Source organism: Mastacembelus armatus, chromosome 22, assembly GCF_900324485.2.
Source record: "Mastacembelus armatus chromosome 22, fMasArm1.2, whole genome shotgun sequence".
Taxonomy (NCBI): Eukaryota; Metazoa; Chordata; class Actinopteri; order Synbranchiformes; family Mastacembelidae; genus Mastacembelus; species Mastacembelus armatus.
This window is the reverse complement of record NC_046654.1, coordinates 6289823-6305675: the sequence shown is the minus strand read 5'-3', so window position 1 is coordinate 6305675 and position 15853 is coordinate 6289823. Positions and strand designations below refer to the sequence as shown.

The 15853-nt window shown below is 39.3% G+C and overlaps 2 protein-coding genes across 3 annotated transcripts in view; one reads left to right on the top strand and one right to left on the bottom strand.

Moving 5' to 3' along the window:
* Nucleotides 1-984: 984 nt before the first annotated feature.
* On the bottom strand, nucleotides 985-15001 carry keap1a (kelch-like ECH-associated protein 1a). The gene is made up of 12 exons (XM_026317247.2): nucleotides 14702-15001; nucleotides 8945-9834; nucleotides 8567-8766; nucleotides 8182-8338; nucleotides 7579-7671; nucleotides 7201-7347; nucleotides 6948-7054; nucleotides 6108-6237; nucleotides 5606-5802; nucleotides 3520-3725; nucleotides 2769-2945; nucleotides 985-1685 (listed from the first exon to the last, which is right to left on the bottom strand). The coding sequence occupies exons 2-12, from the start codon at nucleotides 9155-9157 to the stop codon at nucleotides 1507-1509; spliced, it is 1806 nt and encodes a 601-aa protein (XP_026173032.1). The 5' UTR covers nucleotides 9158-9834; nucleotides 14702-15001; the 3' UTR covers nucleotides 985-1506.
* Nucleotides 2832-15853, top strand: part of crlf1a (cytokine receptor-like factor 1a) — a 37226-nt gene continuing 24204 nt past the window's right edge. For both annotated transcript variants that reach the window (XM_033325002.1, XM_033325003.1), the window contains exon 1: nucleotides 2832-2922. The gene's annotated coding sequence lies outside the window, so the exon portion shown is untranslated. The remainder of the gene's footprint in view (nucleotides 2923-15853) is intronic.

Genomic DNA, 15853 nt, shown 5'->3' with positions numbered 1-15853 from the left:
TGTGTAGGGCTTTAAGTAGTGAGTAAGAGTCGTCTGCTCCCTCATCTGTCGTCGCTCTCGCTCTCTGGGGCCCGAACACACAACCAGAGCTCTGCTGCTTCCTCCTCTGCCTCTGCTCATTGCCCAACAGGTTGTTCTGTCAATAATGAATGCTCACAATGCACCATAATATCCACGAGTCTGAAATCTGAGATAGAGTCAAAGGGAGACAATCATGTGACCACAATCACCTGCCACTCTATTATACCAGAAAAGCAATAAAACAAATATGAACTTTTATTTTCTCCTTCATTGGTGGCTCTTCTCTGTCGGACACATAAACATGATGACAGTGAGGCGACTGAGGATGTATTTGAATAATACCTCTGTCCAGAACTGTCTTCTTTGGGGGCCTGCTGGGATAATTGCAGGTGAGCCATGGAGGAGATAGAGAACAGCAGTGCAGAGAGAGAGAGAGATAAGTAAACACATGAGCTGCATCTGCAGTTGATGACTAATGCTGTGGAGACTCCAGTACACTTTGTCTTTCTTTAAAGCTGCTGGAATAAAGGTTGCTGTAAGCTCTACTGGTTAGCTCTAATTACTGTCACCGAACCATAAAACATATTCTTTATTCAAGCAGGATCTCGCTTCTTATCATGTGCACAATCAATGTTTATTTTATTTTGGAAATGTGTCATCTGTTGTCAAGATGAGAACAAATCTATAGCTCCTTATTGTTTTGCTTTGTTATTTTTAAATGGGAGTTCTGTTACATGGTAAACTAACAACACATAAAACATTTTTGTTGCAGTGCCCAGCTGTTTTTGGACATATTCCACCATCTAGTGGTAGTGCATGTGCTGTTACATACTGGAATTACACACTTTGTGAACGTATCCGGATCACAAGAGGTCAGTAAAACACATTTGTCTTGATTAACATAAATGCATATAAGAAAAATGTTAATTAAAATGGTTAAACAAATGGCATGGAAATAAAATATTTACCATTTGACTATCTTTATTTTCGCAAAATAAAATATACCGAATGCACAAAAAGGAAATCAAAATTTAGAAATGGCAGTGAAACTATATTGGCATAATGAAGAAAACAAAAAGTGCTCATTTGGACAGAAATGGAGGTAGAGACGTATCACAGATAGTAATCAGAAATGAGGGTATTGAAAGTTCACTGTGAAATTTTAAAATGAAATTAAGGAGAGAGATAAAAACAGCAGAGGAATAACCACGCTTAATTAAATAGTACTGATAGTTAAGATTACATCTGTAGCACCTTGTTACTTCGAGGTCACTCTCAATGTTTTTCAGTTTTATTTGTTCCCCCAGCAGAAGTAGAGATATATTTTCCATTCAAATTCCAGGGTGCAATATAAATGAGATCCATAAGGGCAGAGATGTATCAGGAGTTTTTCGTATTGCAATGTTTTTTTAATGCACGTAACCCTCAGCAGCACAGCTTAGAACCTCATTCAGCACTTAGAACTTCAACACACTTTGTCCCATCCTATGTGGCTATGTCCTCGTCCTCCTCTGGTTCAGGCAGGCTGCCAGGACAGGGCTCCATGGTAACTGCGACACCCATGCCGCTGCGTCCAACAGGCATGTCAGTGACGTACGTCCATTCATTTCTTTCGGGACAGTAACATTCAATGCTGGCCAAGAAGCCGTGTTGGTTAAAACCTCCTGAACAGACACACAAGACAAGTTGAATGAAGCTGTTAATACACCGATTATGGAGTTGTTCAACAAATGTCAATGAATAATTAAATTAAATGAATCTGTCTTCAAGTAATTTATTTAATTTTCAGCTCATAAATGGATTATTAAAATGATTCTTTAAAAAGGCAAAATTTTTCTTTTATTTTCCATTGATTTAATCCAATGATTGTGGTTTCTTATTACTTCCAGATTTGACAACTAATTTGTCTCCTACATGTCTGTTTACTAATTAATATCCAATATCTGGATCATACTTCATTTAATGACAAAACACTTGGTCACCCAGCCACATTAGACTATAAACAGTGTGGCCTACATTATAGTAACAGTGGCTTTTAAAGCCAATCACCTGACCTTTTCTACTAAATCTGATTTCTTTACTTTCATTACTTCAAGATTATTATCCCTCTAAAAGCATAATTTCCCCCCCTCAAAGGACTATTTCTTTTTCAGCATCAGGAAAAGCACAAGTATAAGTCCTGTGCTTAGTGTTATTAACAGATCTTCTAATATAGACAGATTGAAACTACTCAAAAATAAAAGCGGTTTTTGTGGTTGTGATTGCACGTTCACCCTAAAATAACATTTTACATTTATATTTAACACTGATAAGAATATTGTGATTTACTTAGTGCGTCATCAGCCTGATGAAAAAGTACAATGGGCTTATTTATGGCACACAAAACAGGCTTGACCTCAGACAAGCAGCAGTAATTGATAAAAGCATCATAGAAAGATTTTCTACAAAAACAGAGAAAATGAGATAATAAAATAAAATTGAATAATAATAACTAAAAACATAGGAATAATAAATAAAAGCATCGCTAAATGTGTTGCGTTCATCAGTGTAAATAAATTCTTGATCATATCTTTTTATAGCGTGCATTTATTACCACAAACGTGTTTTTTTCCCCCCTGTGGTTTCATTTCCATCTTGCAGTTGTGAGCACTTCTTGCTCTGCAGTACATATTGTGTGCAAAGCTTCTTTTCAATGAACTCAAATTAAACTTTTAGTATCCTATCATTTGATTAGTGACGTAACTCACCAAGGACAAAGATGCGTCCCTGGTGGACAGTGACTCCGTGTGCACTGCGGCAATACTGCATAGACGCTCTGGGCTCCCAAATATTCCTGGCTATATTGTATCGCTCCACAGAGGCCAGCTGGCTTCTCCCATCATAGCCACCTACAGCATACAGGTAAGAGTTCACACACACCAACCCTGCAAAAACAGAGAGGGATGCAAAGGAATAGTTTGGTGTTTTCAACAGGCTTATTTGCTTTTAACTCAGAACTTAGATCTTGATGTCACACTCAAGTTTGTATATTACACATTATGATAAATATGTCACTGGAAACATTAGCCAGGTAGTTTATTCTGTACAATATCATAAGTGTAAACAGACAATTTCTTGGCTGGGCACAGTGAGCTTTGTTGAGCTTCAGAGGTGGAGGATTTAATTACCTTGGGACAGCTCAAGACCAGCTCTTTCCCCTCTTATCTAGACTTTAGAGTAAGCTAAGCCAACAAGCTCTTTACTGAATGTACAGATGTAAGAGAGGTACCAATCTTCTCATCAGAGCCAGGCAAAAATGGCAATTAGGATATTGTGTGCAATGTCAAATGGTTGCTTTAAAGACCAGAACACACACAAGATGTTAAGCAAGACTTCTGGCAAACACAAGCACATAAAAAAACAAAAAACAAAATGCATGTGACACAGCCACACCATGTAAAACAGTTTGTCTAAGTCTCAAACCGGCCCTCATAAAGACAGGAGTAAAGACAAACTCACCCAGTCCACTGCGGACAGAGCTCATGGGAGCCAGTTGGTACCAGGTGTTTGTGTCAGGCTGGTATTTTTCAGCAGTGCTCCAGCGGTTCTGTCCATCATATCCCCCCACCACATACAGAACCCCCCTGCACGCTGTCACTCCAGCCCCTAGACGAGCCACCGACATCGGGCAAACAAAGGACCAGCGATTAGACTCTGGATCCCACCTGCACAGTTGAGACACACAGTTGTACAGTGTTTGCAGCCTATGTTGGTAATCTGTTCACAATTCCTAATAACATTACATACTAGTCACTGAAAATATTTAATTAAAATGATCGTATCAGTGCTGCAAAACTTTAAATGATTCAGTGAAAAGGGAGCAGCTGTGTGTAGCAACCTTCTCAATCTACAAGAGCCAGTCAACTTTAAGTGGATTAGGTTAAGCTGGCAACCATGTTTGGCAACTATTGACAAGCTTGACTCGAAGCCAAAGAGGTTGTAGCCTTGCACAGCAGTCAGAGACAAGAAGGTCCATATAGTGTTGTAGTCCAACACAACATTTTTACCAAAATGTCTTTCGAAAAATGTGATTAAAAGTTTAACATTAATTCATCTTATCACACTGTAAGATACATGTTTATTTAACATATTTTTAAAAGGCTTTTCCAAATGAGTCTATTTGTTTTCTTGCTGACAGTTATGGGGGGAAATTCACTACTATAACAGCTACAGTTAGCTTAGCTTAGCATAAAGCCTGGAGGCAGAGTTAACAGAGGTGCCTGTGCAGCTCACTAATTAACCTGTTAGTGTAAAAAGGTGTGGTTTACCAGGCATTATGAGCCAGACTATTTCTTCGCCTGATGCAGCGGCATTGTTTACTTTTAGAAACAGCCAAGTATCAGCAATGCTAAATTAGCTATCTCTGGCTGTAGCAGACAGAGAGGACAGCAACACTGATCTCTGGGCAAGAAAGCAAATTAGCTTATTTCAAAAAATGGCCGTCTAATTGTTTAAAGTAAAAATGCCAAAAAAAAAAAAAAAAAAACACATTTAACAACAATAGCATAAACATGAATCATGATAAGGCTGAATGATTATTCAGTAAAAGCATTTTGGCTCAATCACTGACAGCTAATAAGAGGGTGTCTAATATTCTGTTACCTGCCATCAAATACTAGTGAAGTTCCCTTCAGTAAAACACTGAAGCCAAGTCCCTTGGCTCATCCTCCTGCCAATGACACTGTGAAATGCCTGAATCTAAAATGACTTCATATGCATCTGCAGCTAGGCAGGCAATGACAAATAATAAGACATCATCTATATTTAGCAGCAAGGAACAGTGTGACTCCCTGTTGAATCTCTTGCATGTTGCTTAGATTCATTTGGGAAGCATCCGCAAGAGCAGAGCCTTTCCTGCCAACTATTGTTACTATAAACGCTCTACTCGCCTTTGATGTGTTTCACATTGAATTTTCATTTCAATAGTTTTATCAGCTTTCATTCTACTTAGCAGCTTCCCACAAGAAGCCTTCCAAAGTGACGTCTGATGAGTTCTAATAATTCTCCTGTGACTAGCATCTTTTAGAAATCCACACCCCTCAATTAAAAAAGGTATAAAGGTTATATTTGAAGCACACTTCTTTAGTTATGGAGGAAAAGGCAGCAAAAATATAGCATCAAAAGAAACTGTCATTTTCTCAGACTCAAGGTTTTTTGTTAGTAATTGAACTGATGCAAACTGATTCATAAACTGAGCCAATTCATAACACTCCTCCCTGCTCAGCAGTGGTAGCAACAAGGTGTAAAGCATTCCTGAGGAGATTTACATTCCTGGGAAGTGTGTCTCAACTTGTTTTGAAAGAGCCTGTGTCTAATTAGGTTAAGAGGAATACCTGAGAACTTTGTGAATGCTCTTTAGGTTGAATGGCAGCTGTTCATTTAATCTCTCTCCTCCCATTATCCATGTTTAATCTGAGAACGTTATTACTCACTACGTTCATTCTAGCAAAGAGATAAATTACAAATCAAATGACTTCTTAAGGGCCTAGTTAAAAAAACAATAAATCTTTACATACACTGAGTGAATATGTCAGGAATGTCTCACCTCTCCACTGTGTTATGATGTGTTGAGCCCTGTGAACCACCAACAGCATAGATGCAGCCGTCCACCACACCCACCCCGACCCTGTTCCTGGGGATGTTGAGGGAGGCTCGCTGGCTCCACTGGTTGGTCATCGGATTGTAGCAGCACAGGGCGCTGGACTCTGTGTTGTTTTGAAGCGACAGGTTTCTGCCTCCGACCTGAAAAAAGGGATTCAAGATTAAACTGATCTCTCAAACATCTGAAACCAAATATTAATCCACTCAAGACTGACAAGTAGAAGTAGAAAAGAGAGAAAATGAATAAGACGTTTTAACCTATCAAATCCATACAGTATGTTAGCACAATGGCAAAGTGTGTTTCCAACTTTTGTATATTTGATATAATATATATAATTATGTTTAGTGTATTGCATTTTATCACATTTTCAAGTGCCATTGACAGTATAAAATCTCTGCAATATAATTTATTGCTGGCACGGCATAATGTAACTGATGCAACCTACAGTGTAAAACAGTCCAAACAGTGTACAGGCTCCCAGTCCACTGCATGGAGTGCCCATGTCAGTCAATTTTACCCAGACATTTTTCCTGGGATCATAAGCCTCCATGGAGGCCAGTGACTGGTGCTGGTATCTGGTAACAGAGAAAAACAAACAGTGAGTGGGTGTTTTTTTTTTTTTTTTTTTTTTTTTACTGGGAATATGTTCTATGATCTAGAACTTAAACAAGAAACTTGTCTCCTGATTTTAGATGCATTCTTTAAAAAAGTATTTTTTTTTGTGAGAGTGAGACAGTGCCAGTGATGTAATATGCTCATTAATGTAAGCCTGCATGGAGGAGCCTGAGACTTAGTGGCGCAAAATAATTCATGTGCAAATAAAAAAAATCTGTTATTATTTATTTATTCTCCCTGTTGTCAATCAGAAACATACTACATCTGCACCACTATAGAAGAATTATACCTACAATAACAAAACATTTTCTTTTCAGTGTAGAATTAAAGAAAATGCAGGAACAAAGTGACAGTGATGTGGGAATGTCCCTAAAAAAAAAAAAAAAACCAGGGCATCAGTGTTAACAAAAACATTGTATAACCCTCTAATAGCCACTAGGTGGCAGACTGAGACACTGTGTGGCTCTATGAAGTGTTTTGCGTCTAACATGATAAAAAAAAAAAAAAAAAAAGCAAGTGGCGAGCTGCTGTCAATTTTCCAAGTCACTTTGAGAAAAAAAAAAACAGACACACAGAAGTTGTGCATCTACTGGAGTTATAAATATCAGAATTTGGTCCCAGAATGTTTGTCATAGCATGAAAGAGGCAGGAAACAGAGTGAGATAAACACCCGCCGGCCACATAGATGAGTTGGGTTCCACGAATAGGTGCAGGAGACAGCTTCCTCAGTGTCATATCCTGGAAGATTTTAGAAAGAAAGTCCTTACAGGAATTGGCCTGAAAGAAAGGACACAAAATTATAAACTGACAAGAGTCATTATCTAATTGAATGTATATTAAAAAAAAAAATATATATATATATATATATATATATATATATATATATATATATATATATTTTACATGTTAAAAATAAGACTTACCTTACTGAGGATGGGGCAGGACAGGAGCTGGTTCTTTAGGAACTTAGGGGGCAGAGCATAGATATGAACCGCATTCAGGAGGGCATGAAGGTACTGGGCTCTACCCTCCATATCCCAGCCGACCCAGTCTGTACAGGCCTTATACACCTGCCATGGACGTATTACGACATATCACTATGTAGTCTGTTACTTGCAACTAGATACATATAAGATAATGATAGAAATGCAAACTTATATTAAAGACACACCACATTTCCAGTGGTAAAGTAAAATAGTTTGACTATCACACAGATATACACAACAGAATAATCATAATAAATAAAAAAATGACATTCTTGTTAGTCAATTTTCAATTAGTTATTTTAACGGCACACACACCTCGGACTCACAGAGCACCTTAAGACTGTCCTGACTGATGAGCTCCAGCAGTTGGCAGTGAGACAGACTGAAGAACTCATCTTCTTTGATCACCTAGGACAGAGGAACAAAACAGCATAGTCAGATAAATGGAGGCTTAAATGGGCTCAAAACATATGAAGTTACAAAAGAGTTGTCAAAATGGAAAAACGAAGAAAATCAGCCAATGAATTATTGACCATAGAGGTTACAATAGCCTTGAATTCAATCTTTCATTTTTCTTAAGGTTTCTCTATGACATGCAGGAGAGATTACTATAACATGATGATGATTGGCAGCAGACACAAAACTTCTTAACTATGCTGGAAATCAATGAGATGACCACAAGCATGTTTCTAATGACAGTCCTGGAGCTGTCTCAGGTTACTGTAGTGCACACATGTCTTCCCTCACGATAGAATCACTGATTTTGCTGAATATCACCCCAACATATTTAGGTTTCCATCTTTTTACCATGTGAGAATAATGAGTGTTTGAGAGGCTCTATCTAAGAACTAACAAAGAATTAAGAATTGCATTTGTACGCCGGCGAATACACTTGTACTCGGTGCCCTTGCATCTTACCTCTCTAAAGTGTGTATTGATATACTCTCGGCTCTGCTGGTGCAGCTCTGTGCAGCCGATCTCCTCAGCAAAGCGAGAAATGCCGATGACATTCGCTGGCTCCAGGTGCTTAATGAGGAAATCGCAGCATGCTTTAGCCACATCCTCCATCTGAAACCTTGCAGAACAGAAGAGAAAAATGAAAAGAAAAATGGAGGTGGAAACATTACTGCTTATATGTTTACCTAAAAGTATATACTGTCATTTAATATTTAACTTTTAAATGCTGAAAGATTAATGAAGTAAGGGTATAGATTTCAAGTCCGTGTGTATTCTGATTTCAGATCTTTTCAATTACTCAGGACTATCTTTCCAACACAAAGCGTTACTGTTTATGTGTGTTTACCTCATAGCACCCAAAAGAACATGCAGCACACACTTCTCTCCTACTGTGATGTGGGACGTGTATGCAAAGTCGATAAGCCTTCCCACCACTTGGGGGCAGACGTCGCGCAAGGTGACCTCTGAGGCACAACACTCTTTGAAGCTGCTGGTGAACATGGCCCTGAAGTACGGGCTACAGGAGGCCAGGACCAACCTGTGCACCTGAAAAATGTTATTATAAATGACACAGTTAACTGGGAATAAATCTGACTTCTCTGATTTATTACATTTTGTGAGGTCCAAAGCTCTGCACTCTGACAATATTTCAAAACCGTGAAACAAACCTTCCAAAAAATGGCATGAACACAGTTTTAATCATTTCATTTCAAGGATGTCTCACCTTAAAATCCACTGTTCTTTCCTTGTATGTGACATGTAGCACCAGGTCACACAACATCTCCTGATGTCTGAGCTCATCCATGGCTGCCAGGGACCTGGAAGCATGGGTCTCTACAGTGTAGTCAAGATACCCAGACCCGTGCATTGAAGGAACTACGATGGCTGAGAAATCAGAATCACGTGTGGGACGTTTCTTCCTCATAGGGCAATGCATAACGAGAAGGTGGATGCCAGATTTTTCTTTTGGAGTAATACGTTTTTCAGTCTTAAAGTCTAATATAGTTTAGCTTATTGTAGTTGTGAGTTCTTATCCTCTACTGAAGGTTAGTCCTTTGGTCTTCAAATCATGAGCATAAAGGCTCCGGTGAGCAGATGTCTTTAGTTCCCCCATTTTTCTGCAAATTTGAAAATCTGTTCAGCAACTGAGCATTTCCCACAAAACTCAGGATGTGAAGAGCTTAATGGGACTACCCATAGGTGATCCCAGCCACAATCTGCAGGCAATGTACGCAGTCCACATGAAGCACCAGCTGTGGCATAAAAAAGTATGTTTCTCTGCACAAATTTAAAGTCTTAACAAACTTGCAGAGTGATGGTGAACCACATAATACTCCGAAACTCAATGATCCAGATCCAGGCTCCAACATGACTGACATTAGTGTCAAGATCAGAGAGTTCCCAAAGCAGGAGTCAAAGCATGATCATTAAATTGCTGCTGCTGATTTTACAGGTCGTAAAGTTTTCAAATGAATCCATTCAGACATTTTAGAAAGTTGTCTGCAATTTAGGGATCCACAGCTGAAGGGGAAGTTATTGGCAACCGAATGTGACTGAACAATCAGATATATCCTGGCAGGGTTTTCTTTAACTTCATCTGCTGCAATGCTTATCCTGCAAAGAAGATAAGAAAAACAGCACATGTCATGAAAGATGAGTGAATTTTAGCCATTTGAAAAGAATTGAATGGAATCAAAATGCCATATGAATGTGATCTTTTCTCCTTTGTGTGTGTGTGTGTGTGTGTAGGAGTAAGTTATAAAGTTTCACTTCCTTGCAGCTGAAACAAAAAAACTGTTTCATGAAGTGTTTAAGCTTTCTCCTACGGAAATGGCCACAGGATTTTAAATTTGGTTCCTTCAGGGAAAATGAGTTTTTCTTCTTCAAAACCAAAGTAAAAGATTTTCAGTCTGTAAATTAATAATTGACAATAAAAGCTTTGCCATGTCTATATTATTTTTAATCATCTGCTTCAATTACTGAATTCATTTATTTTGGTCTGGAGTCTCAGTATGGAGACACGACAAGGCAGCGTTATTTGTGTAGCAGATTCAAACAGAGGTAATTTAAAATGCTTTACAGAAACAAAGAAACACAATAACAGGATTATAAAACAGAACGAAATGAATGAAGACAAAATAAAGAAAACGCGAAGCACAGCTATAACGTAGGTGTAAGTTATATGTTCCCCTGAACGCAACAGAGGAACCAAAATGCAGCAAAGAAACCACTCAGTCAAAGTCACAAGGTATCAGCAGAGTTTTCCGTTTAGATTTGAAAGTGATTAGAGCTGGGGCGCATTTAAGGCAGTCAGGAAGCTGGTTCCATCTGTGTGCAGCACCGTGTTTGATTCTGGCCTGTGGTTCCTCCATCTGACTACTTCCTAAAGATCTAAGAGCCTGCAGAGCTTCTAACCTCCACAGACATTAGAAATATATTTTAGCAAAATAATATTGATTGATTTATAAGCCAGCAATAGTGCTTAAAAATCTACTCTGTAGGCTACTGGTAGCCAAAGTAAAGGTGTAAAAACAGTAGTGTTTAGGTCTCCAGGTTCTTGTTGGCAGCAGTGTGCATGAGCTGAAGTTGTCCTTCTGTTACAATAATCCACCATGCTGGAGATGAATGAGTTTCTGTATCTGAGTCCTCAGTTATGCTATTTGTCTGAGATGAAAAAAATGCTGCTTTAGTTAATGTCTTGATGTGACTGCTGACGCTCTAATCTGATCCAATTATGACACAGGATTTCTAATTTGACCTCTGGAATAAAGTTGAACAATAACTTTTATTGTTCTTTTTGCAAAAAACAACAATTGTTGTTTCATCTTCTTTAACTGAAGGAGATTTGATTGCATCTAGCTATTTACTTGGCGCACTGACAGAATGAGTCTAATGAACCATAGTTGCGTGGTAAAACGGCAGAATCGTGACTCTAGTCTGGATAACTGTGATAAGCAGCACGATTTGACACAGAGAGGGTTTGCTTTTACATTACAGGCTGAATTCTGTCAATACACTAACCTCATACAACAATTTAAAACTTGAAAATTTTGTTTAAATGCATTCAGACATATTTTCCTGGTATATCTGTTTATCAGTGCAAAACCAACCTAAGCTCAAACATCCTGTTTTTTCTTTCATTTGTCCAGTGAAATCTTTAAAATGTTCAGACAGACTGTTAACAGTCACAGCATGTGAGTCACTGGAGTGACTGAGGTCGTGCAGACAGCTGATTAGCTTACCCAGAACACATCCTCACTATTTAAAGAAACAGAATTAATGAATTCCTACCAGCCACATAGATGCTGTCACTGTTTCTCTAAAGTCACTTCTTTGTTCGTTGCTACTTATTTTCCAAGTAAGTAGGAAAACCACTGCAGGTCGGTGTGATCCTAAAGCTCATCTCTTTAAGGACCGAAACATGTTTCATATTAGATCAATTAGATACATGTAGAGGGTATTTTCAAACACCCTATATCTTGACAGGTCTGATCCAGTAAAATCCCAAATGATATTTTTACACAGTCAGTAAAATCAAAAAATTTTGAAGTCTTCATCATTCCATGCAGGTAGCTGAGGCTGACATAAAGAAAGCACTGGGAGTATGTTTAACATAATTATGGGTTATGGGTTTAAATGGTGCACCTGTCTCTGAAAAAGCACTAATTAAGAGTCTCATCATGTTCTTTTTGATTAATAACCCCCCGTGGAACGCTCTCAGCAGTTGGCATTATGGAAAATGTCATGTAATACCTAGAGCCTGACTGATTCAGGATTTTTTTTAGGCTGGCGCTCATATGTCTGAGACAAAAGTTAGGTCTACATTAGCTTGATTTTTCTAAGGAATAGTTCGACACTGTAGGAAATCTGTTTATAGATGAGAAGACTGAAACAAGTTAGGTTAGCTTATAATCACTCCTCAGTTCACTTACATGCCCATACACCTAATTCTTATTTACATTTTCTAAGGCTTCTACATTGCTGTAATACGAGGCACAGGAATCCCACCACAGCTGCATATCCACTGATTATGAAATAGCTCCAGTCAACTGAGTGTGACTTGATTCTACAGCGTGAAGCAAACAACAAATCAGCTCTGGTGCTGGGGAACAAAAATGTCTGCAGTGCTGCCTGTTAGCTGCAGTGTATTGACCCCTTAAATGAACAGCAGCAGGTCCATTTTTAGCATGAACTGGACAAATACCTGGTGACCCAACTCCAGTGGATCTCAGAATCAAAGGGATGCACCAACAGTTTGGTGTCAATTATACAACTGACATTTTTTAGACCTCCTATTTTGATCTAAATGTCTTGTGAATTTTACTGAGCAAAGTACATAAATGCTATTGCTCAGCTTGCTCGGCTTTGCAGAGTTGCACAATCAAATCAGTTTAGCCTCCAGCTCCCTTACTTCTGACCCTACAATCAGCCAGCCTGTTTTCTGGTCATATGACCAAAAGTATGATACAGAAAGGGAGAGAGAGCAATCCAGAGAAAGAGGAATTTTAAGAGCAACATACAGTGAGCAAGAAAGAATAACAATGTGAGATGAGAGAGGTTGCAGGAGTAAAAGAACCCTGGATTTAACTGAGAGGTCAGATCAAGGAGTGAGTGTCATCAATGCAGAGAGTTACCTAGTTTTCCATAACAGGCAACTGTGTCAGCCTGTCCTATCATCCTGCTCAGGATTAAGAGAGCCAACAGTGAAGTACTGTGTAAACACAGTAGGAACAGCTTGCCTACTATAAATCAAGCATTGCTCAAACCTGCAGGAACAACGTGACACTAGTTTTGAGCAGTTAATTTCATCGAGTTTTGAAATGCCTGTTTGACCAGTAATGCCACAGGCAGTAGCACTGTTTAATCACATTTGCTTCTCAAATGCTTGTTACAAGTGAGACCAAGAGCATGCAGATGATTGGAGATTCAGTCTTTGATTCGGTTTTTTATTTCAAATTAGAGATCTGGTGTATTTATCTGAGGAAAATGAATCCCTCTAGGTTGCTGATTTTGGCACCAAGATATTGTTTTGTCATAAAACACAAGCATAGTTTAGTGCAACCGTTATAAGAAGAAACAAGAGAGACAGACAAGGAGGGTAAAACATTTACACACAGTTTCCTCTGGCACAGGGGTTGGCTGACTAACCTGTGCAGTCAGCTTTGACCTGCTGCGCTTCAGCATGTTTGATTCCTCTCACTTAGCTTTTGAAAATATATTGTCCAACACTGCTGAGCTGTAATGACCACACATGTTTTCAAATGTGTTGTAACAGCAGAGACAAATGCTCTTTTGTCATGTCATCATTAAGCTGCCCTGGCAGCTGAAGGCAGTTAGAGGTTGCTGATAAGAAGAACAGCAGAATGAAGGATCCCAACAGCTCACGACTAAACCTTAAGAGCCGAACTGAAGGATCCAGAGATTTTAAAACAGTGAATGATATTTTGGAAATGAAAGAGTTTAAAAGCCTCTTCTGGGCGTGTTTGCATCTGGTGCTCAGAAACTCCAGTCAAGTGCTGTACATTACTTAGCCTGACATAACGCACGTTAAAGAAGATACAACTGCCCAGTGATCACACACTAAACCATATCAGAAACACTAAATACAAAACATGCTGTTTCATCAGTAAACAAAGAAAATACTTCCTAGACTGCAGTAAAAAGATATGTGGATAACATCTGGGGACATAATGAAATGATCCATTTGATAAAAGAATATTCTTCCAGAGGTGTATTTATCGCAGGGCTGCAGCTAATGATTATTTTCACTATTGATAATCAATCACACTCACATAATCAATCAATCTTGGTATGTTAAAGACCAAACTACAGCTCTGACAGACAGTTGATTAATCAGTTAGTTGATTAACAGAATTAAACAATTAGAACAGAAACATTTTGATCACTGTGCGTTTTCTAAAGAAAACAAACTGCTTGTTGCAAGACCCCAGAGTGTGTGTTTCCGCACGCAAATCACAAAAACACGATATACAGTGAATGTTCACAGGCAGATTACATTAACAAGTCATCAGTCAATAGAGCTGCTGCAAATGAAATATCTGCGATTGACTAATCAGACACCTAAACGCCTCATCTCTGCGTACTGTTTATTGGGATTCTTTATGAGAGTGTTTACGACGCACAACAAACAACTGGAAACATCTCCCGAGTGCCAAGCAGGTCACATATCACAGACGCGCACCTCTGAGCAAATGAATGACACGGACTGTGAGCAAAAGTTTCAATTCCCGTTTCGGAGTCGGCGCAGTGATGAGGAAATGAACTGAATGGCCGACAACAATATTATAAACTAATGGATATATTCGAGTAGACACCGACTGTAAACAAACGCTGCCATTGTCGCTGCGCTGCTGTAAAATCACATAAACTCGACAACTGCGTTTGAATCCTGCAGTGATTTTACTAAAGGGCGCGTCCACTGAGTGAAACACTTTTACATCTTAACTACAGGTTTACTCACCTACTGTGAAGCCTCCACGGGAGCTGGTTAAACTCACGGCGCACAACAGTCGCACAACAGTCGCACAACTTTACGCAAGAGTTGTTGAACCACGGGAGGTCCCGGCAGGTCGCTGGGTCGAGCTGTGTGTCCAATCAGAAGAGCAGCAGATCTGTCAGGCTGCACTTTCCGGCGCTGCTGCTCTGCGTCGCCGCTGGCTGACGTCCAGAGACTGAGACTGAGACTGAGGTGGAGGTGGAGGGGAGGATTGTCTGCATCAACATGACTCTGCAACTCTCGGCTACAGCGCAAACACTGTGCGCGTAATACACATAGGCAGGGACAGCATTCCTCAAACTGAAAGTGCACCGAAGCCATGACCAGGACGGCGCAGACAATTATATAACACTGACAAAGCTGAAACATTAAGTTTTTAAGAAGAGACTGATAAGTCACGGGAAAAATAAAACAGGCTCCGCCTATTTCATTCTCTATTATGCTCTAACGAATTGTCTTTTGTTTTTCAGCTAAGACTAAAACACACAACATGTAGAGGCTTGTAGTTTGTTACTGATATTAGAGCTGCTAACACATTGGTGAACTGTTATCTGTTATAAGTCTAAATCGCTCCAAACGATCCTTAACTGTAAGTAAAGTTCATTCTTATTGCAGCTTCCACAGATAAAATCACAAAGTAAAATGCACATGTGTTTAAAAGAAACACACATGCAGATAAACACATAGAATCACATAAAACAGACAACCATAAAGCCCCTGGTCTAACTAGCCAGTTTATTTCACAATGTACACACAGAACTGCCTTATAATTACAGGAATTTAAAGAGTTTACTCAGACAACAAACCAAAACATACAAAGCTTAAGCACTTATTCCCATTGTGCCCCTGGGTAAGAGCCTTTTGCCCCTAAGGTACCTAAACCCATCTGCAATAAGGAACAGGTATCCTCCCCTTCACCTGGAACCTCCTTCCCAAAAGGGACCATGAGCTTAGACATGTTTGTGCTGAGCCAGCACAGCCAGACCTCAGATACACCCTCATGTCCTTTCCATGGATGTTTCAGGCAGCAGAGGTGACAGATCACACCATTGGCAGGTGACCACACTGAATATGCTGAACTTAAACTCTTAAGAAAATAAACACAAGCCACACTCA

Coding starts and splice junctions, on each gene's coding strand:
- keap1a (XM_026317247.2), bottom strand. CDS start 9,157: ATGCATTGCCCTATGAGGAAGAAACGTCCCACACGTGATTCTGATTTC. Junction 3,726..5,605: donor CATCATAACACAGTGGAGAG/GTGAGACATTCC, acceptor TCAACTGTGCAG/GTGGGATCCAGAGTCTAATC. Junction 1,686..2,768: donor GGGACGCATCTTTGTCCTTG/GTGAGTTACGTC, acceptor GTGTCTGTTCAG/GAGGTTTTAACCAACACGGC.